Source organism: Elgaria multicarinata, chromosome 11 (genome assembly GCF_023053635.1).
Source record: "Elgaria multicarinata webbii isolate HBS135686 ecotype San Diego chromosome 11, rElgMul1.1.pri, whole genome shotgun sequence".
Taxonomy (NCBI): domain Eukaryota; kingdom Metazoa; phylum Chordata; class Lepidosauria; order Squamata; family Anguidae; genus Elgaria; species Elgaria multicarinata.
Genome location: NC_086181.1, coordinates 19,548,566 through 19,574,030, shown reverse-complemented (window position 1 = coordinate 19,574,030; position 25,465 = coordinate 19,548,566). Strand labels below are relative to the sequence as shown.

General features: G+C 39.3%; 3 protein-coding genes and 1 pseudogene across 3 annotated transcripts; 3 read left to right on the top strand and 1 right to left on the bottom strand.

Annotated features, from left to right (window-relative positions):
- The first annotated feature begins 591 nt into the window (after positions 1-591).
- On the top strand, positions 592-1,554 carry LOC134406684 (olfactory receptor 11A1-like). Its single transcript, XM_063138200.1, has one exon. The coding sequence runs from the start codon at positions 604-606 to the stop codon at positions 1,552-1,554; it is 951 nt and encodes a 316-aa protein (XP_062994270.1). The 5' UTR covers positions 592-603.
- Positions 1,555-8,666: 7,112 nt separating this feature from the next.
- LOC134406824 (olfactory receptor 6B1-like) lies at positions 8,667-9,605 on the top strand. Its single transcript, XM_063138422.1, has one exon. The coding sequence runs from the start codon at positions 8,667-8,669 to the stop codon at positions 9,603-9,605; it is 939 nt and encodes a 312-aa protein (XP_062994492.1).
- A 6,822-nt stretch (positions 9,606-16,427) lies between these two features.
- LOC134406825 (olfactory receptor 10A7-like) lies at positions 16,428-17,366 on the top strand. The gene has a single exon (XM_063138423.1). It carries the CDS (start codon positions 16,428-16,430, stop codon positions 17,364-17,366), a length of 939 nt encoding a protein of 312 aa, XP_062994493.1.
- Positions 17,367-23,589: 6,223 nt separating this feature from the next.
- Positions 23,590-24,573, bottom strand: LOC134406683 (olfactory receptor 11A1-like; annotated as a pseudogene).
- Positions 24,574-25,465: the final 892 nt, after the last annotated feature.

The window sequence follows — 25,465 nt, the reverse complement described above, 5'->3', positions numbered from 1 at the left end:
TCTACACCATGCAGTATATTGCACTATGAAAGTGGTATGAAGGTGGTATATAAAAGGCAGGAGCCACACCAAGTAGGATATAGCAGTATGAAAACAGTGTATGGTATTTGTCAATAGGCCCCAACAGTTGTCAGTGCACTTCAATACTGCTATAAAGCAGTAGTGTGGCTCCTGTCTTTTTACATACCACTTTCATAGTGCAATATCCTGCTTGGTGTAGATGAGGCCCCAGTCTCAGATTCTACAAGGACAATAAATGGGAATGGAAGAGCTCCTTATTGGGTAAATCATTGAAATCAAAATTACCTATGCAGCTGAAATAAAGTAAGTGTGTGTGTGTGTGTGTGTGTGTGTGTGTGTGTGTGTGTGTATTTACACACATATGACTTGGTGAACGTCTCAAAATGAAAACAGATAAATTAGTGATGTTTTGTAATCTCAAATTTCCCAAGTACATGTTAGCAAAAAGGTCTTTTTGGATAAGTCAACTCATCATTCTCTACACACTTAGAACATATAAGACTTGGTTGATACCTCTATATTAAATTCAATGTCCTTCTGATTTTATTCTAGGATTAGTGTGATTTGCACTGGCTTAAATCAATGTCGAATGCAGAAGAAGGCAACTATACAGCCATCACAGAATTCATCCTCATTGGTTTTGGGAATCTCCATGAGTTGCAGCTTCTTCTTTTCTTGCTCTTCCTAATGATTTATATTGTGACAATTACTGGGAATCTCCTCATCATGTTGCTAGTTCTGACTGATCAGCACCTTCACACACCCATGTACTTCTTCCTGGGGAATTTGTCCTGCCTGGAGACTTGCTATAGCTCAATCATCTTGCCCAAATTGTTGGCGAATCTGGTAAATGGTCAGAGATCCATATCTGTGAGTGGCTGCATGGCCCAATTTTATTTGTTTGGTTCTTGTGTTGGTATAGAGACTTATCTCCTGGCAGCGATGTCCTATGATCGCTATCTGGCAATATGTAGACCTTTACACTACATCTCCATCATGCATGGAAAGTTCTGTGTTCAGCTCATGACTGGGGCATGGATTGATTCTTTGTTGGCTAATGGCATAATAGTGTTTCTGATGGCTCAGTTATCATTCTGTGGCCCCAATGTCATCGATCACTACTTCTGTGACTTCATTCCAGTGGAAAAGCTCTCCTGCAGTGATACAAGCCTGATTGAACTCGTCACTTTTCTCTCGACCTTCATTTTCACCATCACTCCTTTTCTGCTGACTCTCACTTCCTACGTTTGCATCATTGTCATCATCCTAAAGATCCCATCCACCAAGGGGAGGCAAAAGGCGTTTTCGACTTGTTCCTCTCATCTCACTGTGGTCTGCATATTTTATGGTACGATCATCATTGTCTACATGTTGCCAAATACACCCACTTTGAGAGACCTCAATAAAGTCTTCTCTGTCTTCTACACAGTCTTGACTCCTCTGGTCAACCCTTTAATATACAGCTTAAGAAACAAAGAAGTCCACAAAGCTCTAAGAAGAGTTTGCTGCAAAGTGGTGCTTTCACAAGCATGAGGGCAAATGTATAGTTGACTTATTGAAGAGCTTCGGCTATTGGGTGGTATAGAAATGAAATAAATAAATAAATAATACAATTCTTCCTTTCTTTTTTGTCTAACAATTCCTACATTGTGTGATGTGCTTAAATGTAAGACGTTTCTTTCAAGTGATTTCATTAATAGGAAGCTATTGGGCCAAAAAGCTGTAGTACATGCTTAACTCTTTAGTGGCAAAGTAAAAAAAAAAGTGTTGACTTAGAAGTTGTTAGAAGTTGTGTGGAACTTCCCTTATTCTGTAGGCACTGTGACCTCTCATTCACTCATTCATTCCTTCATTTAATCACATCCATTTCCCACATATTGACACAATCATTCCTATGATTTCTTCATAATTGCATTCCATTAAAAACAATGCAAATGTTTGTTTTATTTATTAAAACATTTGTATCTTACCCTATATCACTAGGATCTCAGGGCAGCATACAGTTAAAATCATGCAAACATTATTGTTCAACATACATTGGTGCCTGGTTTGTTTCTCATCCAAAGGACTAATTGTCATATATACTAAATGTGACCTCCATTCTCTGACTTCTGGTCTGCATATAGCCAAAATGACACCAAGGCCCTAGCTAGACCTAAAGTTTATCCCGGGATCATCCCGGGGTTATCCCTGTTCATGTAAATGACACACAGGGGATCCCGGGAGCAGGCAGGGATGACCCCGGGACGATCCTGGGATAAACCTTAGGTCTAGCTAAGGCCCAAGACACACACACAAGAAGAAAGTTCAGCAAGCTCAGTGGAGTGACAATATTTGAAGAAAAACAACCAATCTTTTTACCAAGGAGATGGGTGGAACCCAAATAGCCCAATGAAGACTAATCATGTTCTTTTGTTTAAAGCCCTTTATGAATTGTGACTCTGTTGTCCAAAAGGACCACTTTCACCTGCAAGATCTTGTCCACCTCCTGTGGTTTGCTGGAACATCCTGTTCTATGTCCTACCACTGGCAGAGGTGTAGTTGATGGGTACATTGGACAGGGCCTTCTTGGTTGTGGCCCTGACATTGTAAAGCCCCTTGCTTATTGTGGTGTGTTTTTGTCCCCTCTTTCATTATGTTTAGATGTCTGGTAAACTCTAATTTGTTCAGGTGTGTCTTAGGCAAAGAAAGCAACTGAAAGCATGTAACCTGTTTTGATGGCTCTCTTTTGTTTATTTGTTTTGTTGAGAATATTGTTATTATTATTTTTAAAAAGCAGTGTTGTTAGTCATCTTGGGTGTTCCCATGGTGTAGGATAGAAAGCTTGGATGTACATATTTCAATCAATCATGAAATGCCTCAAGTCCCATGGCTTTTAGTTTCTTTCATTGCAGCCAAACCCTGTTCATGTTTACCCTTTCAGTTATAGTAAGGTTATAACAACCCACCCCCATCCATTTATGTTGACTGTGTGTTATTTTCCAAGAAGCCGGTATGGAGTTTAAGATGACATGTACATCCAAAAATATTAAAAAGCTTTCTGATACAAAATTTATGTGTCTCATAATTTCCTCCCAAAAGGCAGTGACTATTGGACTTTTCTAAAACATATGAACAAAAGAAGCATTAGCTGTGTGACATGTCCAACAATTAGTCGTTTTGGACAAAACTTTATTAAGCAGATGCTGTGTCATCCAGTATACCCAAAATAGTATTTTTTGCTGGATAAGATGTAACTGGAGAGCCATTGTCATATCAGATACCAATGCCAAAACAGTGGTCCATTAATTCAATAAAATAGGACATTCCAATTCCCTATTCCATTCCTGCTGAAGCCCCATTGTATCATATTTATTCACTGATAATAAGTATTTATAAACATGTATTGTGGGTCGATTTATCCAGTCAGCCTCAATAAGTGCTTCCAATAGCAAAGGCAATTCTGAAGCAGTGAATGCTGCAGCACCAAGGCCACAGCTAGACCTAGAGTTTATCCCAGGATCATCCAGGGTTTGCCCTTGCCTAAGCACTGGATCCCCTGTGTGTCACCTAGATGAACAGGTTTGACCCCTGGATGATCCAGGGATAAACCTTAGGTCTAGCTATGGCCCTTATCTAGTTTCTAACAATTGTTAGAAAAGTATCTAATTTACCAGGGCTTTAGAGAACCCTGCCTCCCCAAACCTTAAATGTTGTTGTTATTATTATTATTATTATTATTATTATTATTATTATTATTATATTTATTTATTTATTTATAATAAATAATGTTGTCCAAAATGCTTACTCATTCTGAGTGGAATACTGTTTTTGGAACCTCTCATTCAAAAACATAAGGCAACTTAATTGGCCTTGCTGTTGTTAAAAAAGAAACAGAAGACTTGAAGTCATTCTCATTGATACATGGAAAACCCATCAATTGCCAGCAGAGATTGTGACAGAGTCCCTGAGGTTAGTAGTTTCTTCTCTTTCTACTCCCTCCTCTACTGCCCCCAATAGAGAAAGGTGGGATTTGATTAGCACTGCACTAATTAACGTAGGAAACCGAACGCAGAATACTGCTCAGTTCTCCTTTGCAGACATTTTGAATAACCATCTACAAAAAGGGCTTGGTGTTTAAAGACACACATAAAACCTACTAAAAGTTCAGCACTGAAAGAATGCAAGACCCAACAAGACTTCAAAGCCACTACTAGAAGATAGCAAAGACATGGAAAGAAAAAGCCTTATATCCTAAGGAGGGAACATGAATGGATCAGAAATTCTATTTTAGAGGTCAGTATTTATCTATCTGTCATATTAGCTTTCTGTCCTCATGTACTTTTCCTAGGAGAGGATATTTCATGTTTATTTCAAGAGAATTTAAAATCGTAAATATGTATGCCAACTAACTTTACAACGTCTTGGTAAACCATGGGACTGATAGTTGGGGTTGTGTAACATACTGTGCTTTGTAAATCTGTAGGATCTGATCTCTGTTCAGTTTGATCAAGTATGTTGTAAGCATACTTGTGAAATCAGTTTGATTTCACAAGTATGCTTACAACAAACGAAATGACATATTTTCCAGAGCCAGAATTCTAAAAATTAGAACCTTTCAAATACTCAGAGTTACCTTTTGGATGGCACAGGGTGCTCATCCTAGACTAAGTGCTCAACCCAAAATGAAAACTGTTGACTTCCCAATATTTTGTATTTTATAAAGGCACTGCAGGTTTGAGATACCTTACAAAGTAATATTAGTCATGTCAAGGAGGTTACAAGGAAGTTCCAGGATGCTCACCTCCTAAACAACATCTCTTCTTCACATAGTACATAATTCAACATTAGCCAATAGCTTATACAGCTTTCCAAAGTGATTCAACAAAGAACTTTTGATAAACTGGATTCATATTAGTGGTAGTATAAATAAGGTACCTCAAAGGACTATCAGATATATCTAAATTAGTATAAATGAGAAAGGAGAAGAAAATAAAAAGTCAGGCAGATATGTTTGTGGGGCGTAATGCAACTACTTGCCTCCTTTCCCCTGTAACTTTCCCTGTAATTTGAGCATAGCTCAAATTTATCATATGAAAGAAACCTCCCAGACATTTCTGGTTTTTCTTTTTTAAAAAAAATTGCACGGGAGCAATTCACCTGTGATGGAGTGTGACCCAACTGTGACCCCTTCATATATGGTCAGATTCATGTTGGGAATGACCAATGCCTTCTGCAGCAGAGGAGCGGCTATCTGTATCAGCATGCCTAATGTACAAGGAGAATACACAACTAGCTATATCTTTGGCTACAGTTCCTTGATAATTCTGTGTCCTTCTGCATTTACACCCACCCACATGAAAAGCCACACTCCAAAATTAAGGAACTGGTAGAAGGGGGAGTTCCTATCTCTCTCCAAGATGTCATATATTTCAATATGTAGGGAGTTTTCTCAAAACTCTTAAGTCATATTTCAACATTATAAAGAATGGGTCACAAAGTTCCAAATAATATTCCAGCTCTATTTCCCCCCAGTAATTCTTCCTCTGTCTGGTATTAAATATATGGGTTGGGATTTTGATCAAACATTCTACCTAACTTGAAAATTATTTTAAAGTCATTTTGATGGCTGTCATAGGAAATTGAAAATGACCAGAACAATTACTATTGTTTTCCAGAAGCTTAGAAACCTTCCATGACTGTTCACTTTAAAACCATGCCAACTGCTGTGATTAATGGCAGACACCATCGAGTGCCATTGGCACATTGAATTTTCTTTCTATCTGTCATTGGAAAACCTTCTATACTATACATTATTCTGTTCTTCATACTCCAAACCTTTTTTTAAAAAAAAAATCAAGGGGTTGCTTTAGCCTATCTATAGTCAGGTCCTGTTTCAGGAAAGTTATGTACTTGCTGATTCAGGTTCTCCTTTGACCCATCAGGTTTTTTGAGAATCTGAGCAAAAAGGATTGTATACTGGGCAGTTGTTTATCAAAGTAACATTTCATTGTGATGAACCCATTGAAATATTGGGTTAATATCTTGTTGATTATTTCAAAATTTTAATTTTCAGTTTGTTTTTTTCAATAGCAGTTTAATTTCTTCAAGTTTGCATCTCTGAAATTTATCCTTTTTTCTTTTTTTTTTTTTATTAAATTTTTATTCATTTTCAACACTATATAAACATAGATAAACATTACCAAAATATAACTGAAACAAACACAATAAGAAAAAAAATACATCAAATATCTGCTGCATACATATTGAATGATTGTTGAGTACAAATATCAAAAACTATTACATATACCTTATCATACTACAACATCTTCGTTCTTAACATAAAAGTGCACCCCCCACCTCGGGATCATTCTTGAGTCCAAAATCTAATCGTTTCTTCTGCTGGTGGTTTCCCACTTCCCTTAGTAAACACAAACACTAGGAACTGTTTCCAAATTCCTTCGAACTCATTTATTTTAGTTACGCCTTTTCTCCACTTAATATTACATGTCAGTTTATCATTAATGGCTATATCCCATACTTCTTTGTACCATTCCTCAATAGTATATTCCCCTTGGACCTTCCAGTTCCTAGCTACCATCAGTCGTGCTGCAACCAACAAATTCGATATCAGCTCTATAGTTCCTTTTCCACACTTTATATCTTCAAATAGTGACAGCAATGCTATTTTTGGTGTTTGTTCTATTTTCATTCCCACTATTTCTTCAATTTCTGAGAACACCATCTTCCATAATCTTTGTACATATTTGCATTGCCACCACATATGTAAATACGTTCCTTTTTCCCCACAACCTCTCCAACAATTTGCTGAATGTTGATCACTTATCTTATTCAATCTAACCGGGGTTAGGTACCACCTCCATAGGATTTTAAAATAATTCTCCTTTATTCTTACTGATAAACTTCTCAACACTCTTTGTTTCCATAGTCCCTCCCAGCTCTGTCGCCCTATTTGTATCTTCAAATCTGATTCCCAAACCATTTTCTCTGTATTCTCTCTAAACTCCTTCTCTAACAATATTTTATATATTTCACTCATTAATCCTTTTGAAACTATACTCCCTCCTTTCCCTTCCTCCTTACTTACTACTAATTCTTCAAACCTCGTCATCTTTCTGCACATTCTATTATCTTTAATCCACTTTTTATTCCATTGCTCTAATTGACCATATTCTAGCCAAGATAGCTTCTTCTCCTTTAACAAATTTTCCATATCCTCTCTTGTTTTAATATCTCTTACCCAATCCTTTAATCTTATTTTATTTTTCTCTTTTAATATTTTACATAATCTACCCTTTAGATCCTCTGGGAAATTCTTTAACATTATTATCGGTGCTAAGGGAGAGTTGCTCGGAAGCAGCTTCCCTTTAAATTTACTCCAAATTTCCCATTGAGTCCTCAGGAGTGGATTATCTATACTTCCAACCCACTTTCTTCCTCCGTCTTTAAAAAAAACATTCTCCAAATTCATCTCTACCTTATTTATGGTTTTTTCTTCCATCCAATATAAATCTCCTACTCCCATAATTGCTTCTACAACATGTCTTAATCTATTTGCTACGTAGTATAATTTTATGTTTGGGAGACCCATTCCCCCCTTTTTTTGGCTTAGGTACCAATTATTTTTATTCACTCTTGCTCTCTTTTCTCCATTACAATATTTATTAATAATATTTTGCCAACTTTTTATCTCGGTTTCTGATATTTTTATAGGTAACATTCTAAATACAAAATTAATTTTAGCTAATATCTTCATTTTTATTAAGGCTATTCTTCCGAACCAAGATAAATTTAATCTTTTATATTTCTCCAATTTCTCTAATACCTCTTTCTTTAACCTCGTTAAATTTTCCTTTTCAAGATTCTCTAAATTTTTTGTAATTTTAATTCCCAAATATTTAATCTCATTCTTAACTTTCAATTCCATTCCCTTAAATTCCCAATCCTTTTCTTCCTTCTTGGTATAGTTAAACAACATCATCTCTGATTTAGACCAATTTATTTTTAACCCTGTAATTTCCTCAAATTCCCTCAACTGATATTTAATTCTTTCTAACTTTCTTAATGGATTCTTAATGGTCAATAAAGTGTCATCCGCAAACATGTTTAACTTTATTTCCCTTACCTCTCCAATTCCTTCTAACTCTTCATCCTCCCTTAGTGCCTTCGCCAAAACTTCCATAACCATTACAAACAGGACCGGCGAGAGCGGACATCCTTGTCTTGTTCCTCTGGCTAGTCGTATCTTTTCAGTAAGTCCGTCATTTACCACCACTACCGCCGTATTTTGGGAATATAGCTGTTCTATTACATTTTTAAATTTATTTCCAAATCCCAATTTATCTATAATACTCTATAATCCTTTTTTCTGTTGGATAGTTGTAATGGCTATTAGCCAGAAGCAATAAAAGTTATTTGAATGTTTATTTGTGTTTTGTGTAAAGGAGCATTCAACCATAGGAATTCTTTCATTCTAAGAGATGTACCACATATTATTTCCAAATGTTTAGATGTACCTTTGGGAGGTTTGTTAATGGCATGTGAACATTAGGGAGGGAAAGAAAAGGAAATGGGGGCATCTATCTCAAAAATATGCTTTATTCTTTTTCCACCAGGAAGACCTCCTTACTCATCAGCAAAGAGAAATGAAGATGAATCAATCAGGCACTACAACATTCATCCTTTTGGGATTTGGCAATGGTTTGGACATGCGCATTCCACTCTTCATATTGTTTCTAGCCATCTATGTTTTGTCTGTTGTTGGGAACCTCCTTGTTGTTTTACTCATTGTGGTGGACCGACATCTTCATACCCCCATGTATTTCTTCCTCCTAAACTTGTCCTGCCTGGAGACCTGCTACATTTCAACCATCCTTCCCAGGATGCTGGCTAGTTTCTTAACTGGGGATAGATCCATATCTATTAAGGGATGCATCACACAATTCTATTTCTTTGGGTTCTGTGCAGCTACTGAATGCTGTCTGCTGGCAATGATGTCTTATGATCGGTATTTGGCAATCTGCAAACCTCTGCATTACACATTTCTTATGAACAGTAGGCTCTGCCTCCAATTGGTGTTCACATCTTGGATGAGTGGCCTGTTGACCGACAGTATAATAACATATTTTCTGCTGGAGCTGACATTCTGTGGACCCAATGTAATTGATGATTTCTTTTGTGATGTATATCCCATGGCAAACCTTTCCTGTAGCAATGCCTACTCAGTAAAACTTTCAACTTTTATTGTCGGCATGATGGCAACTGGACCCCCTTTTCTGCTAACTTTGTCCTCCTATGTCTGCATTCTTCTCACTGTCTTGCAAATTAAATCCAAAATTGCACAGCAGAAGGCCTTCTCCACCTGCTCTTCCCACCTGATTGTTGTGACATTGTTCTATGGGTCAATATTCCTTGTCTATGTTGTCCCTGAAACAAAAACACTGACAAAACTTCACAAAACTTTCTCTCTGTTCTATACTGTCCTGACTCCCACACTCAACCCCCTCATATACAGTTTGAGAAACAGAGAGGTGAAGGAGGCTCTTTTCCGATCTGCTTGGAAATTCAGCAACAGAGTTTCATAGTTTCACAATCTCTTGATGGATCTAGTGAAGTATACAGAAAGAGTTTGGCATTCAGAAATAATCGTAGCTCATGGGGATAGGAACTTATAATGTAAAAATAAAACAATGATGATCCCAACAACAACTTGAATTCTTCATTTTAAAGGAAGCAAAAGCTGAGTGTACCCATATGCATACTCTGGATTTCAGGAAAGCTGATTTTAATAAACTCAGAATTATGATAAGTAAGGTCCCATGGCAAGTGTCCCTAATGAGAAAAGGACCACAGGTAAACCTAAGGTTTATCCTGGGATCATCCAGGGTTCACCCCTGCCTGAGCACTGGATCCTCTGTGTGTCACCTAGATGAACAGGTTTGACTCCTGGTTGATCCAGGGATAAACTTTAGGTCTAGCTATCGCCAAGGAGTCCAAGATGGGTGGGAGTATTTAAAAAAGGAAATTTTAAAGGCACAATTACAAACAATTCCAACATGGGCCTAATCTACACCAAGGAGGATATTGCACTATGAAAGCGGTATATAAAAGGCAGGAGCCACACTACTGCTTTATAGCGGTTTTTGGTGCACTGACAACTGTTGGGGCCCATTGACACATACCATATACCACTTTCATAGTGCTATATACTTCTTGGTGTGGCTCTTTCCCCGCATACTTCGTACAACACCCCTACATCCTCCCTAAAATGCTTCACAAGGACCATGGGAGCTTGTTGAAGAGAGGAGGTTCTGATGTTGGGGAAAGGGGAGACCCCAAAAAGCATCAGAGGCAACTTCTTGGATGGAGTCCTGATCAAGGAAGATTTCTCTGTTTTTTGTGGATTGTCAGGCATTCATTCCCTTTTATGCTTATTGATGGAAATGGATTTTTTTAACCAGAATTTTGTTCTACTTGTGCTAATTCACATTAGCACTAATGTGCCCCATTGCACTTGCCCATTAGTTGAGGTGAATTAGTGCAATAGTGCAACTCTGCAGTGAACAAATGGAGTGTAAGTCCAAAGAATCTGTATGACTTGGAAAATAGTTGGTTTGCTGCGGAAGCTGCAAGTCAGATTCATAGAAATCCAAACTCATTTGAATCCAATATAAATTTTGTATATTTGTTTTTTAATGTTCATTGTTTTTAACTTTTGTAAAGTGCCCAGAGAGCTTTGGCTATTGGGCAGTATATAAATGTAAATAATAATAATAATAATAATAATAATAATAATAATAATAATAATAATAATAATAATATATGTATTGTGGGTCTATTTATCCAGTCAGCCTCAATAAGTGCTTCCAATAGCAAAGGCAATTCTGAAGCAGTGAAAGCTGAAGGACCAAATCTAGATTCTAACAAATGTTGCAATTGCAAATACTGCCATTCAGTTTTGGCAGGTAATTTAAATTTATCACACACAGCTGAAAATAACAGAAACTCATCATCTGTAGGATAAAAATCATTCTGTCTGTTCAAGTCCATCATAAAAACAATTTCCTATTTTTAAATACGGATTTCCCCACATAGTCAGTTTAGCATGCAAAAATGGATCAAACTTTAATTGGTGTGACGTTATATGCCATACATCCATTACTGCTAATACTGTAGGCGGAGCCCTTTCACTTTAACATGCCAAGAACCTAGTGCCATCCATTTGTAAAGACACTCCAAACAGGATGATTCCAAAACTGACCAAGGTGGAAAACCAAATCTAAGTGGAACAGACCAAAATTTGGTGCAGGTGAGCAAATAAGCACAACAGTATATAGCAAGGTCTGGAAAGCCAAACCTACCATGTTTGATTGGAAGTTGCATCCTTTTCAGGGATATTCTTGGTGGAGAAGAACCTCAAAAGAATTTATGAATTTATGAAACAAAATATTAAGTTTTTGAAAAAAAATTACTAGGGATTTCACGTATAACATAAACAAGTTGAGGTATAGTATTCATCTTAAGTGTATTAATCTTGCCACATAAACTTAACTTTATGGTTGCCCTTCTATCAATATCTCATGAAATATCATTAATCAACTTATTTAGATATAACTTAATTGTTTGAGATATGTCTCTGGAAATGATTATTCCCAAATAAGTGATGGAATCAGGGCACTGTCAAAATTGGCAGTTAGGTAATACACTAAAATATAACTTATCTCCAATTGGCATTATTTCTGACTTTGACCAATTAATTGATTAGCCAGAGAAATCACCAAAAGTATTAATCAGTTTCATCAAAGAACTGATGACTGGAGTTTTGAAATACACTATCTTTTATTGCTGCCTGAAGTCTGAGAAGCAGACTCAGCCTGGTTCTTGCCTCCCTTTTGAGAGAATTGGGGCTTGTCTATACCAAGCAGGATATTCCACTATGAAAGCAGTATGGAAGCAGTACATAAAAGGCAGGAGCCACACTACTGCTTTATAGCAGTATTGATGTACACTGACAACTGTTGGGGCCCATGACAAATACCATACACTGCTTTCATACCGCTTTCATAGTGTTATATCCTGCTAGTTGTAGATGTGTCATGGGCCCCAACAGTAGGGTGACCATATGAAAAGGAGGACAGGGCTCCTGTATCTTTAACAGTTGTATTGAAAAGGGAATTTCAACAGGTATCATTTGTATATACGGCGAACCTGGTGAAATTTCCTCTTCATCTCAACAGTTAAAGCTGCAGGTGCCCTGTCTTCTTTTAAATCTGGTCACAGTATAGCTGCAGTATAGCTCCTGCAGCTTTAACAGTTGTGATGAAGAGGAAATTTAACCAGGTGTGACATGCATACAAATAACACCTGCTAAGATTCCCTTTTCTATGCAACTGTTAAAGATACAGGAGCCCTGTCCTCCTTTTCATATGGTCACCCTACCCAACAGTTGTCAGTGCACTTCAGTTCCACTCTAAGGCAATAATGTAGATCCTGCAGTGCAGTTCAATACAGCAATAAAGCAGTAGCATGGCACCTGCCTTTTATATACCACTTTCATGCTGCTTTCATAGTGGAATATCCTGCTTGTTATAGATGAGCCCTAAGAGTCCTCTTTTTTCTTTTTGAACTGGTTTTTCATTGCCTTTGAGACTATTGGAGAATATATGCACCCAGTGTTGCTCAGGCTCTTAAGATATATATCTGCAAGGTAATCATCTTGTAGCAGTAGGCTGGTGCTAGGCCTGGGAGTTGTAGGTGAAAGCCTAGGGTTTTTTAATTAATTATTTAAAAATACTTAAAAGCCCAAATTTTATATTTTTAGATTATTCTGGTACTTTGTACAGCCACACCTATCAGCTTGCCAAATTTCAAGTTTCTAACTAATCTGGAAGTGGGTAAACATTTCTGGACATGAATCCCATACACATACACTTAATATATGTATGCTCTAATATATCCTCCCGCACGTCCATGTATGCTGGAAGTTAATATAAATCCTGGAAGCCTGTAACATTTCCAGTTCAGAGTTTCTCCCCATGAAAAATTTGTAAATATTTTGTAAAATTATTGATGTCTGTTTGAGGTGGCCTTATTATAATAAAAATACTTTATGATACTTGGCATAATTAATATAATTCTTATGAATTTCCTCTCATGTAAAACATCTTGTCAAACTATGTGCTTGGTATTTCAGCATAAGCAATATGCTAGGAGGTTGGAGCATCATTATGAAATGAATTCCACATTAAGACATTTATGGAAATTATTTATCTCTCAAAACATGAATGAATCTGAGACATTGTCATTGTTTCTAGCATAAAATACTGATCACATTTTTGTATAGGATATAACTAAATTATATAAGTGTAAAAAATTACACAATAAATCCATCTAACATTTGGGAAGCTGTATAGGGGCAGATATATTGAGTTTCCATCTATCCAGTCATCTCGTATAAGATTCTGGAAATATTCTAATCAATAGAGCTTTGTCATCAAAATTGTGTATCCAACACAATGCAGACAACTCAAACAGTTTTGATGTGATTTTTTATTATTCCGAAAAGGAAGAAAAAGAAAAGGGTCTCATTTTACCCGAGCTTTAGACAACTCTGCCTCCTCAGACATTAAATATTATTCAAAATGCTTACACATTCTGAGTGGGATACTGGTTTTGGAACCTCTCATTCAAAAACGTAAGGCAACTTAATTGGCCTTGCTGTTGTTAAAAAAGAAATAGAAGACTTGAAATCATTCTTATTGATAAATGAACAACCCAGCAATTGCCAGCAGAGATTGTGATAGAGTCCCTGAGGTTAGAAGTTTCTTCTCTTTCTACTCCTTCCTCTACTGCCCCCAATAGAGAAAGGTGGGATTTGATTAGCACTGCACTAATTACTGAAGGAAACCAGAGACATACTGCTCAGTTCTCCTTTGCAGACATTTCAATAACCATCTATAAAAAGGGCTTGGTGTTTAAAAACACACATAAAAACTACACTGCTGAAGGAATGCAAGACCCAACAAGACTTCAAAGCTACTATTGGAAGATAGCAAAGACATGGAGGGAAAAAGCCTTGTAGCCTAAGGAGAGAACATGAATGGAACAGAAATTCTATTTTAGAGGTCAGTATTTATCTATCTGTCATATTAGCTTTCTGTTCTCATGTACTTTTCTTAGGAGAGGATATTTCTTGTTTATTTCAAGAGAGTTTAAAATCGTAAATATGTATTCCAACTAACTTTACAACTTCTTGGTAAACCATGGGACTGATAGTTGGGGTTGTGTAATATACTGTGCTTTGTAAATCTGTAGAATCTGATCTCTGTTCAGTTTGATCAGCCCCAGGGTTCATGAGGGAAGTAATAAATTTCACAAGTATGTTTACAACAAATGAAATGACATATTTTCCAGAGCCAGAATTCTAAAAATTAGAAACTTTAGAATACTCAGAGTTACATTTTGGATGGCACAGGGTACTCATCCTAGACTAAGTGCACGAAGCAAAATGAAAACTGTTGACTTCCCAATATTTTGTATTTTATAAAGGCACTGCAGTTTTGAGATACCTTACAAAGTAATATTAGTCATGTCAAGGAGGTTACAATGAGGTTCCAGGATGCCCACCTCCTAAACAATAACATCTTTTCTTCACACAGTATATGATTCAACATTAAGCAGTAGCTTATACAGCTTTCTATAGTGATTCAACAAAGAACTTTTGATAAACTGGATTCATATTAGTGGTGGTATAAATATGGTACCTCAAAGGACTATCTGATATATCTGAATTAGTATAATAAATGAGAAAAGAGAAGAAAATAAAAAGTCAGGCAGACATGTTTGTGGGGTGTTATGCAACTACTTGCCTCCTTTTCCCTGTAATTTGCACACACTAAAGTATAGCTCAAATGTATCATTTGAAATGAACCTCCCAGACAATACTGGTTTTTCTTTAAAAAAAATTGCACAGGAGCAATTCACCTGTGATGGAGTGTGACCCATCTGAAGATTATCTTCATATATGGTCAGGCTCATGTCGGGAACAGCCACTGTAGCAGAGGAGTGGCTATCTGAGTCAGCATGCCTAATGTACAAGGAGAATACGCAACTAGCTAGATCTTTGGCTACAGTTCCTTGATAATTCTGTGTCCTTCTGCATTTTCACCCACCCACTTGAAAAGCCATACTCCAAAATTAAGGAACTGGTAGAAGGGGGATTCCTATCTCTCTCCAAGTTGTCATATATTTCTATATGACATGTTGGAGTGAGTTGCTGGGGAACATGGGTGGGAGGTTGCTGTTGCACCATGTCCTGCTTGTTCATCCCTGGCCGATTGCTGGTTGGCCACTGTGTGAACAGAGTGCTGGACTAGAAGGACCCTTGGTCTGACCCAGCAGGGCACTTCTTATGTTCTTATGTTCTTATATGTGGGGAGTTTTCTCATATGTAGGGAGTTTACAGCATTATAAAGAATGGGTCATAAAGTTCAGCTCTATTTTTGCCCAGTAATTCTTCCTCTATCTGGTATTAAAAATACGGATTGGGATTTTGATCAAAACATTCTACCAAACTGGAAAATTATTTTTAAATCATTTTGCCGGCTGTCAAAGGAAATTGAAAATGACCAGAACAATTACTATTGTTTTCCAGAAGCTTAGCAACCTTCCATGGCTGTTCACTTTAAAACCATGCCAACTGCTGTGATTAATGGCAGGCACCATCGAGTTCCATTGGCACTTAGAATTTTCTTTCTATCTGTCATTGGAAAACCTTCTATACTATACGTTATTCTGTTCTTCATACTCCAAACATTTTTTAAAAAAATAATAATTCCAGGGGTTGTTCTAGCCTATCTATAGTCAAGTCCTGTTTCAGGAAAGTTATGTACTTGCTGATTCAGGTTCTCCTTTGACCCATCAGGTTTCTTGAGAATCTGAAGAAAAAGGATTGTATATTGGGCACTTGATTATCAAAGTAATGTTTCAATGTGATGAACCCATTGAAATATCAGGTTAATACATTGTTGATTATTTCAAAGTTTTAATTTTCATGGTTTTTTTTAAATTTTGCACTTGAATTTCTGCAAGTTGTATCTCTGAATTATATCTTTTTTTCTTGGTAAGTTGTAATGGCTATTAGCCAGAAGCAATAAAAAAAATCCTTGAATGTTTATTTGACTTTTGTATAGAAACATTCAACCATAGGTATTCTTTCATTCTTAGAGCTGTACCACATATTATTTCCAAATGTTTAGATGTACCTTTGGGAGGTTTGTTAATGGTACATCAACATTAGGCTCAGTCAACGGAGGGATGGAAAGAGGAGGAAATGGGAGCCATCTACCTCATAAATGTGCTTCATTTTTTCCCACCAGGAAGACCTCCTTACTCATCAGCAAAGAGAAATGAAGGTGAATCAATCAGGCACTACAACATTCATTCTTTTGGGATTTGGCAATAGCTTTGAAATGCACATTCCTCTCTTCATATTGTTTCTAGCCATCTATGTTTTGTCTGTAGTTGGGAACCTCCTTGTTGTTTTTCTCATTGTGGTGGACCGACATCTTCATACCCCCATGTATTTCTTCCTCCTAAACTTGTCTTGCCTGGAGACCTGCTACATTTCAACCATCCTTCCCAGGATGCTGGCTAGTTTCCTAACTGGGGATAGATCCATTTCTATTAAGGGATGCATCACACAATATTATTTCTTTGGGTTCTGTGTAGCTACTGAATGCTATCTTCTGGCAACGATGTCTTACGATCGATATTTGGCAATATGTAAACCTCTACATTATACATATCTTATGAATGGTAGGATCTGCCTCCAATTGGTGTTCACATCTTGGATTAGTGGCTTGCTGACCAACAGTATAATAACATACTTTCTGCTGGAGCTGACATTCTGTGGACCCAGTGAAATTGACCATTTCTTTTGTGATGTATATCCTGTGGCAAACCTCTCCTGTAGCAAAGCTAACTCAGTAAAACTTGCAACTTTTATTCTAGGCTTAATAGGAATAGGTGGCCCTTTTCTGCTAACTTTGTCCTCCTATGTCTGCATTCTTCTCACCATCTTGCAAATTAAATTGAAAACTGCACAGCAGAAGGCCTTCTCCACCTGCTCTTCCCACCTTTCTGTTGTGACATTGTTCTATGGGTCAATATTCCTTGTCTATGTCGTTCCTGAAACAGAAATACTGAAGGAATTGCACAAAACCTTCTCTGTGTTCTACACTGTCCTGACTCCTATGCTCAACCCCCTCATATACAGTTTGAGAAATAGAGAGGTGATGGGGGCTCTTTTCCGATCTGTTCAGAAATTCAGAAACAGTGTTTCATAGCCTCAGAGGGCTCATCTACACCAAGCAGGACATTCCACTATGAAAGTGGTCTATGGTATGTGTCAATGGGCTGCAACATTTGTCAGTGCACTTCAATACTGCTATAAAGCAGTAGTGTGGCTCCTGCCTTTTATATACTGCTTTCATACCACCTTCCTAGTGGACGGCATTCAGACCTAATTGTAGCTCATGGGGATAGGAACTCATAAGGTTTTGATGAAATTCTGTGAACTGCCATGAACACTGGTGTAATAACAAAGACACAAAGACAATGAGGATACCAACAACAACTTGTACTTATCCATTAATATTTAACATTTGAACACAAATGGAATCTGTAATGAAATTCCAAATCCCTTTCTAAATTTTCTTATATGTGTGCAGTTTAGCTATTTTGTTCTACCCTTGTTTATCATCATCTTGTGATTAACGTCTTTCTGGATTGGATGCAAATTTAGCCATCCTTAAAAAAGGCCCATCAGAATCAATGGGTGGGATCCAGATTCAGGTACATCCAACTGTGCTGATGGAAGTGGAACTCTTTCCCAGCATACTTCCTTCAACACCCCTACATCCACCCTAAAATGCTACCCAAGGACCATGGGAGCTTGCTGAAGAGGGGAGGTTATGATGTTGGGGAAAAGGGGGACACCCCAAAATCCTGCAGAGGAAACTTCTTGGGTGGAGCCTTGCTCAAGAAGGACTTCTCTGTGTTTTGTGGATTGTCAGGCTTTCATTCCCTTGTATGTTTATTGCTGGAACTGGATTTTTTTTTAACCAGAATTTTGTTCTACTTATGCTAATTCACAATAGCACAAGCGTGCACTTGTGCACTTGCCCATTAGTTAACGAGAACTAGTGCAGAAGTGCAACTCCACAGTGAACAATTGGACTATAAGTCCAAAGAATCTGTATGACGTGGAAAAAGCTGATTTGCTGTGGAACCTGAAAGTCAGATTCAAAGAAATCCACACTCATTTGAATCCACTGCAGATTTCTCCAACATAATCAGCTGGAACAGATCCTGTGGGGACAAGGGGATCCACACCTTGATCTGGCTCCAGGCCATCTGGATTTCAGTTCCTCATGACAAACTGAAGTGAATAGTTCTATTCTAAGGGCTCATCTACACCAAACAGGATATTCCACTATGAAAGTGGTATATAAAAGGCAGGAGTAACACAACTGCTTTATAGCAGTATTGAAGTGCACTGACAACTGTTGGGGCCCATAAGACACATACCATATACTACTTTCATACTACTTTCATAGTGTTATATCCTGCTTGGTGTGGATATGTCCTGGGCCCCAACAGTTGTCAGTGCACTTCAGTACCACTATGGAGCAGTAATATAGATCCTGCAGTGCATTTCAACACTGCTACAAAGCAGTAGTGTGGCTCCTGCCTTTTATATACCGCTTTCATACTGCTTTCACAGTGCAATATCCTGCTTGGTGTAGATGTGTCATGGGCCCCAACAGTTGTCAGTGCACTTCAATACCACTATGGAGAGGTAATATAGATCCTGCAGTGCACTTCAACACCGCTAGTGTGGCTCCTGCCTTTTATATATTGCTTCCATACCACATTCATAGGGAGATATCCTGCTTGGCGTAGATGAGCCCTAGGTATGACTAAATCTGGATCCACCTCCATTTCCTTAAGTTGCTTCCATATAAATCAAACACAAAGTTTGTTTAGGGTGCTGGTAGGGGTCATGTTTTGTTAGAGTTCCTAAAATCATAGTAATCTTTAAATCACACACACACTGCATTCATGTAGACCAGCAATCCCCAACCTGATGGCTTCCAGATGTACTGGACTACAACTCCCAGCATTTCTGAGTATTGATCATAATGGATCAGAATGATGGAAGTTGCAATCCAACTTATCAGAAGGGTACTAGGCTGGGAAAGACTGACATTGATATATCTTAAGGAAACCAGCCTGTGTATGTATGCCTATTTAATTTAATAAACGGTCATGGTGATGTTTTTATGGAAAGCCTCAATGATGATTGTTTGCAAGTGCAGGTGTAAGCGTGGAATAAAGACACAGACACAAGAGCTTGGATTAAACTAGGACCTCTTTATTTATAATCAAGATTCATCCCTTCCTGGATCTACATGTGCAAGTGTTGGAATTAAGTCCTTACCTCAGGCCACTTGCCTGTCTTAAAGGGCGAGCCACTCTTCAAAGCAAGGAGTCGGAAAGTCTGTTTCCTTGCTTATGTGACACTTTTTAAGTGTGGAGAGACCACCCTACTACACCCCCTGCCCACTGCCATAATGACAGTGAGTAGGTGAAGACAGGAGGGTCTCCAAAGGCATACCATATCCTGACTCGTGAGCCACATAACCCCCGCGGAGCAGGCCCTCCAGCTATGCCAATCACCCAATGGGTACCAGAGTGCTCACTGTCCCTAACTAAATACAGGCAACTCTTGCACATCCCTGCCACAAATTGACCTATTTACTCACCCTTTCGCATAAGATCTCCAGTATGAAGTAGGCGAAAGCCATCAGGATGAAAAAAGTTCCTACTCCCCCCCGCCTCCAAAGGGAGTGATTGGCTAATGCCATACTAGAAGAAGGGCGGGAGGGTGGGAGCCAAAATCGAAAGAGGCCGATGCCTTTTATAGGCTCAGCCCTGCCCTACCTCATGTGGCACATGTTTTGAGCCACATGGGGTGTCCCGTTCTGCTCCCCTCCCCCACGCAACCGCCAGCTTCCCGCCCAAGCCTTTGGGCTGGGTGGACACCAGATTTTTTTTCTGAAAAAAGTCAGAGAAATGCTTAGGATTTCATTTTGCAGATTTCTTTCCAGCATTCCCTAATACTATTATTTTTTTCCATTTTCTCATCAAAAAAGAAAGAGTTGGGGAAGGGAAGAGGGAAATCAGGCATTTCAGAATTCAGATTAAACCTATTCCAGAAAAAAAGACTAAAGCTGAGTTGGAGATGGTCCAAGCTACTTCACTGAGAGGGCCTAGATGTCCCTCCCTCTCCTTTCCAGAATGTTCACTTAGCCCGGCCTTGAAGCACTTGGAAGTGGCCATGACACTTCAATAACCAAAGACTTGTGTTAAAAGGATACCTTTTCCTCCTGAGACATTATGCTGCCTGAGTTGAAGAAGGAGATGGTGCCCCCACACATTCCATGTACAAAAACTGGCTGGACTGGCACTTGATTATTTCTTCAACACTAGGAATGGGACAGCATCCTCTCCCACACTTGAGGGCAGCAGGCTAGCTTGGGGGTGCATGGCAGGCCACTTGGCCCATGGCTCGCTCCTCCAACATCTTGCTGCCGCCTCCCAGCATCTCTCACCTGAAGCAACTGCCTCACTCTGCCTAATGGCAGGGACAGCCCTATAGTCCAGACTGGCTGTGAATTGGGAGAAGGCCTTCTCTATGGCCATGCCTAGATTGAGGAATTCCTTACCATGGGATTTCCATTTGGCCCTCTCTCTTTTACCAGCTTTGGCTGGTTCACCAGGTGTGGCCCTTCCTGGATAGCAATAGCCCTGCCACAGTGATTCATGCTCTTGTAACAGCCAAGTTTGATTACTATAATACATTATATATTGGGCTGCCCTTAAAAATGGTTCAGAAGCTTCATCTTTTTCAAAATCCAGCAGTCTGTATTCCGACTGGTTGATCTTGATAGAGTCATATTACAACAATATGAAAGGAATTGCATTGGGCTACCAATACCAATGCAAAGTCCTGGTTATCATCTTGAATGCACTACGTGGTTTGGGGAAATTTGCACAAATTTCACATTTGATCACACAGCTCAATTTGTGCAATTTTCCTATTTGCACAGAGCAAGCAGGTGCATGATGGGAATCAGGTGCATGATGAGCCCTGAACTAGTGTTTGGAGAATCCTAGCAATCTTGAACATCACTAGTTCACCCATCCCTAGTGGACAGGGTCATTAGAACGGTACAGAATATATGGACGGAATACATGGAATACATTGAGTATATGTGCCTAGGCTCCCATGTAAAAGATCCAATAAGTGTGTGTGGTTAAGTATTCCTTTTGTTTATTTACTCATATTCTGACCCTCTGTACAGGGCTAATGTAGGAGAGAAAGCAAAGTCTTTCCTTGTAACCCGGATGCCTGTCCTTAAATTGGATTAATTCAGATCAGTGAGTCCATCAAGCAAAAACTTTATTGGTAAACCAAAGCCATTAACGTGGTAGTAGATTAGCACTCAATAATTGAAAACATAGTCAGGAGAAACAAGTGCAGTTGCACCCATTGAAATAAAGCTAAAGGAAGTATATATGAAACATCCTGTTCTGAAGTTGTTTAGGGATTTATACAACAATAACAAAACCTTAGACCTGACTCAGTAGTAAATATGCAGCCAGTGCAGCCTCAGCAAAGGAATTACATGATAAAAGGGGGCAGCTCCTGACAACATAGCGTCTACCTTCCAGATACAGGAGCCACTCACCCATAGGTGCTCCGTCTGGCCAGGTGTCAGCTTCCGTGTCTTGGCCCTCCTCCAACCCATCACTGATCCAGGAATTGCAGAGCCTCACCTGATTCAGATGCCACAGGGAGATAGAGCTGTGAGTCATCAGCTCTTTGCTCCAAATCCTCTAATGAGCACTCCCAGTGACTTCAAAGATATAGGGGACAGGATGGTACCCTGCAGAATCCCATGGCTCAATTGCCAAGGGACCAAAGAAAGGTCACCCAGTGTTGCTCTCTGAAATTGACCCAGCAGGTAGGACCAGAAACACTGTAACGCAATGTCTTCCAGTACCTGTTTCAGGAGGATACAATGGTGAATAGTATCAAAAGTAAAGGAGGGATCAAGTAGAATTAGAAGGGTCGTACTACACCTGACTCTCTCAATAAAGGTTATCCATCAAGGTGAACAAAGCTGGTTTTTTCCTGTTAGTAGGCTCAAACCAAGATTGAAATTAGTCTGCATAATGACTATCTTTCAAGAGTACTTGCAAATGCCCTGCCATGATGATCTCAAGTACCTTAGCCAAGAAAGGTGCATTCACAACTGGGCAGAAGTTGTCAAATACCATTAAGTCCAGAGTGGGTTTTGTCATGACTGCTCCCTTTGGGTCTCCTTTTTACCTCTTTCTATAAAGGATCCCAACCATGGACCCAGTCGGAATACTGCTGCTCAGTGGTTCTGTGATTCACTGACCCCCTTCTTGGCCCAACAGCAACCAGCTCAGCACTCTGTGCTCCACTCTATTCACCCTTTAACTTCACTGCTGCCACCATATATCCCAGTACTTTACCTCATGTACTTTAAGACTCTAATCCAGTTTATGAAACAGAATAACTTTTATTTAACAATAAATTCATGCAGTTTATCAATCTTGTGGTTTTATTTGTTGCAATACTTGTTTGTTACAATACAGTATATATCATGTATCCTTGCCTACTCTACTCAGTAGTCCAATCTATCTCCTCCTATTCCCTCTTTTCCCCAAAACAATAAAAATGTTGATCCTACTGTGATCCAACCCCTTCAGCAGACAAACCCAGACTCTCTCACCCCTCCACTCACAACTCTCTACTGCTTCTAACTGCTAACTGTCACACGCTTGAATCCAACAGCCAATCAGCATTCACTCCAACTTTCCATTCACTCATTCCCCCTCCCAACAGTATTAACCACTTATCATCAGAAGTCCAAACAGCACTTACAGCATAAATAAATAGCAATAAACAGTGAAGCATCACAGGTTTCTTCAGGAGTGGGCACACTATTGCCTCCAAAAGGGCAGCAGGAACCACTACTTCATGTAGAGAAGCATTTACCATTTTCTTGACCCACCCAGTCAAATATTCCCAGGGCAACACTTACAAACCAGGAAGGGCAAAAATCAAGAGGATGAGTGGTCAGTCCCATTGCTGCAAGAAGCTTGTACACATCACCAGGCCACAACTGATCCCACCGAATTAGGCAAAGGGTGCCAATAGGCAACTCAACTGGAGCTGCACTAACAACAGTGCCAAATTCAGCGTGGAGATGAGAAATGTTGTCCACAACGTGTGATGCAAAAAGGTCACAGCAGGTCTTTGAGGGCTCCAGGGCTCCATTCATTCAAGAATGTGTGAACAACCCCTGAAGTACCAAAAAGAGCTCTACTGGATGGCTACTTGTGGATGCAATGGAGGCATCAAAATAAGCCTTTTTGGTTGTGCCGTAGAGCATGCTTGGTCATCTTCATTTAAAACTTAAAGGAAAGAGTTGAATTCAACTGATTCCTGGCATAAACTGCCAATCTACTACATACTGTCTTTAGGGCTCTGTGAACATCTTTGTTCCTTAAACTGTAGACAAGAGGATTGATTAAGGGGTTCAGGATGGTGTAGAAGAGTGAGAAGACTTTATTGAGGTCTCTCAGGGTGGGCGTGTCAGGCAACATGTAGACAATGATGAGTGAACCATAAAAAATGCAAACCACAGTGAGATGAGAGGAGCAGGTCAAGAAAGCTTTTTGCCTCCCAATCGCAGATGGGATCTTTAGAATGGTGGTGATGATGCAAACATAGGAGGTGAGAGTCAGTAGAAATGGAGTGACAGTGTAAATGAAGGGCAAGAGAAGGGTAACAAGTTCAATCGAATTTGTGTCACCGCAGGATAGTTTTTCCATTGGGATGAGGTCACAAAAGTAATGATCTATAACATTGGGGCCACAGAAGTCTAACTGAGCCAGCATAAATACCATTATAGAATTGCCTATGAAAGCATTTAGCCATGATCCAGCCATGAGCTGAAAACACAGTTTTCTTTGCATAATAGAGGCATAGTTCAAAGGTCTACATATTGCCAGGTAGCGATCATAGGACATTGCTGCCAGGAGATACGTTTCTATACCTGCACAAGAGCCAAAAAAATAAAATTAAGTTATGCATCCACTAACAGAAATGGACCTCTCTCCACTAAACAAATTGGCCAACATTTTGGGCAAGATGACCGAGCTATAGCAAGTCTCCAGGCAGGACAAATTTGCCAAGAGGAAGTACATGGGGGTGTGAAGATGGTGATCAGCCACAACCAGCCAAATGATAAGGAAGTTCCCAGTTAGTGCCACAATATAGATCATTAGGAAGAGCAAGAAAAGAAGAGGCTGCAGCTCAGGGATATTCCCAAAACCCACAAGAATGAATTCTGTGATGACCGTCTGGTTGCCTTTCTCTGTGTTCCACATTGATTCAATCCAGTCATGCCAATCCTAGAATACAATCAGAAGCACATTGGGTTTAATGCAGATGCATCAACCAAGTCACACACATTACCTTGTGGGAATAACGTGTCTACATGCAAGAGAAAATATTTTCCTATTCTGATTGAGAATGGATATGAGAGTTGGTATTGATTGTAAGAATTAGAGATAAATTATTTTAACAGGTTGTGTCATGATGGCTTGTGGGTTTTCAGCTCCCCCTCTCCCTTGCACCCTGCATTAATAGCCAAAACTATGGCCATAGCTAGACCTAAGGTTTCTCCCTGGATCATCCAGGGGTCAAACCTGTTCATCTAGGTGACACACAGGGGATCCAGTGCTCAGGCAGGGGCGAACCCTGGATGATCCCAGGATAAACCTTAGGTCTAGCTGTGGCCCAAGTCTGCATAACCTTCCCAATCTATAAACCAGGAGCTTGACAGCTGGATCTGTAACCCTCTGGTGTAGTGGAATTAGAGTTAGACTTACCCTTACATAGGGACAAGGTAACCATTGAGTAGCAACTATCCTGCCAATCAAGTGGATTTATGAAGTTTTAGTCTGTCTAACAAGGATACTTTGGGAGGAGGGATGGCAATCCACACCTCTCCTCCACTGCCCCCACATAGCCAGCATGGAAAGGACCCACCCTAATTTACTCACAAGAAGCAAATACTTTTTCTGCTCTTTCACCCCAAATCCTTGGATTTTAGGGATGGGCAAACTCACCCTAGTCCAGGTTGTGTGTCACTTGTCAAATTGCCACCTGCCTATAGTCACCATCCAGGGCAAGCTGCCCAGCAAGTGGCACATGGATGCCCAATCCCTCACTGAGCTGCCATTGCATAAAAGTGGTGGGTTGGCCTTTTTCGTCATG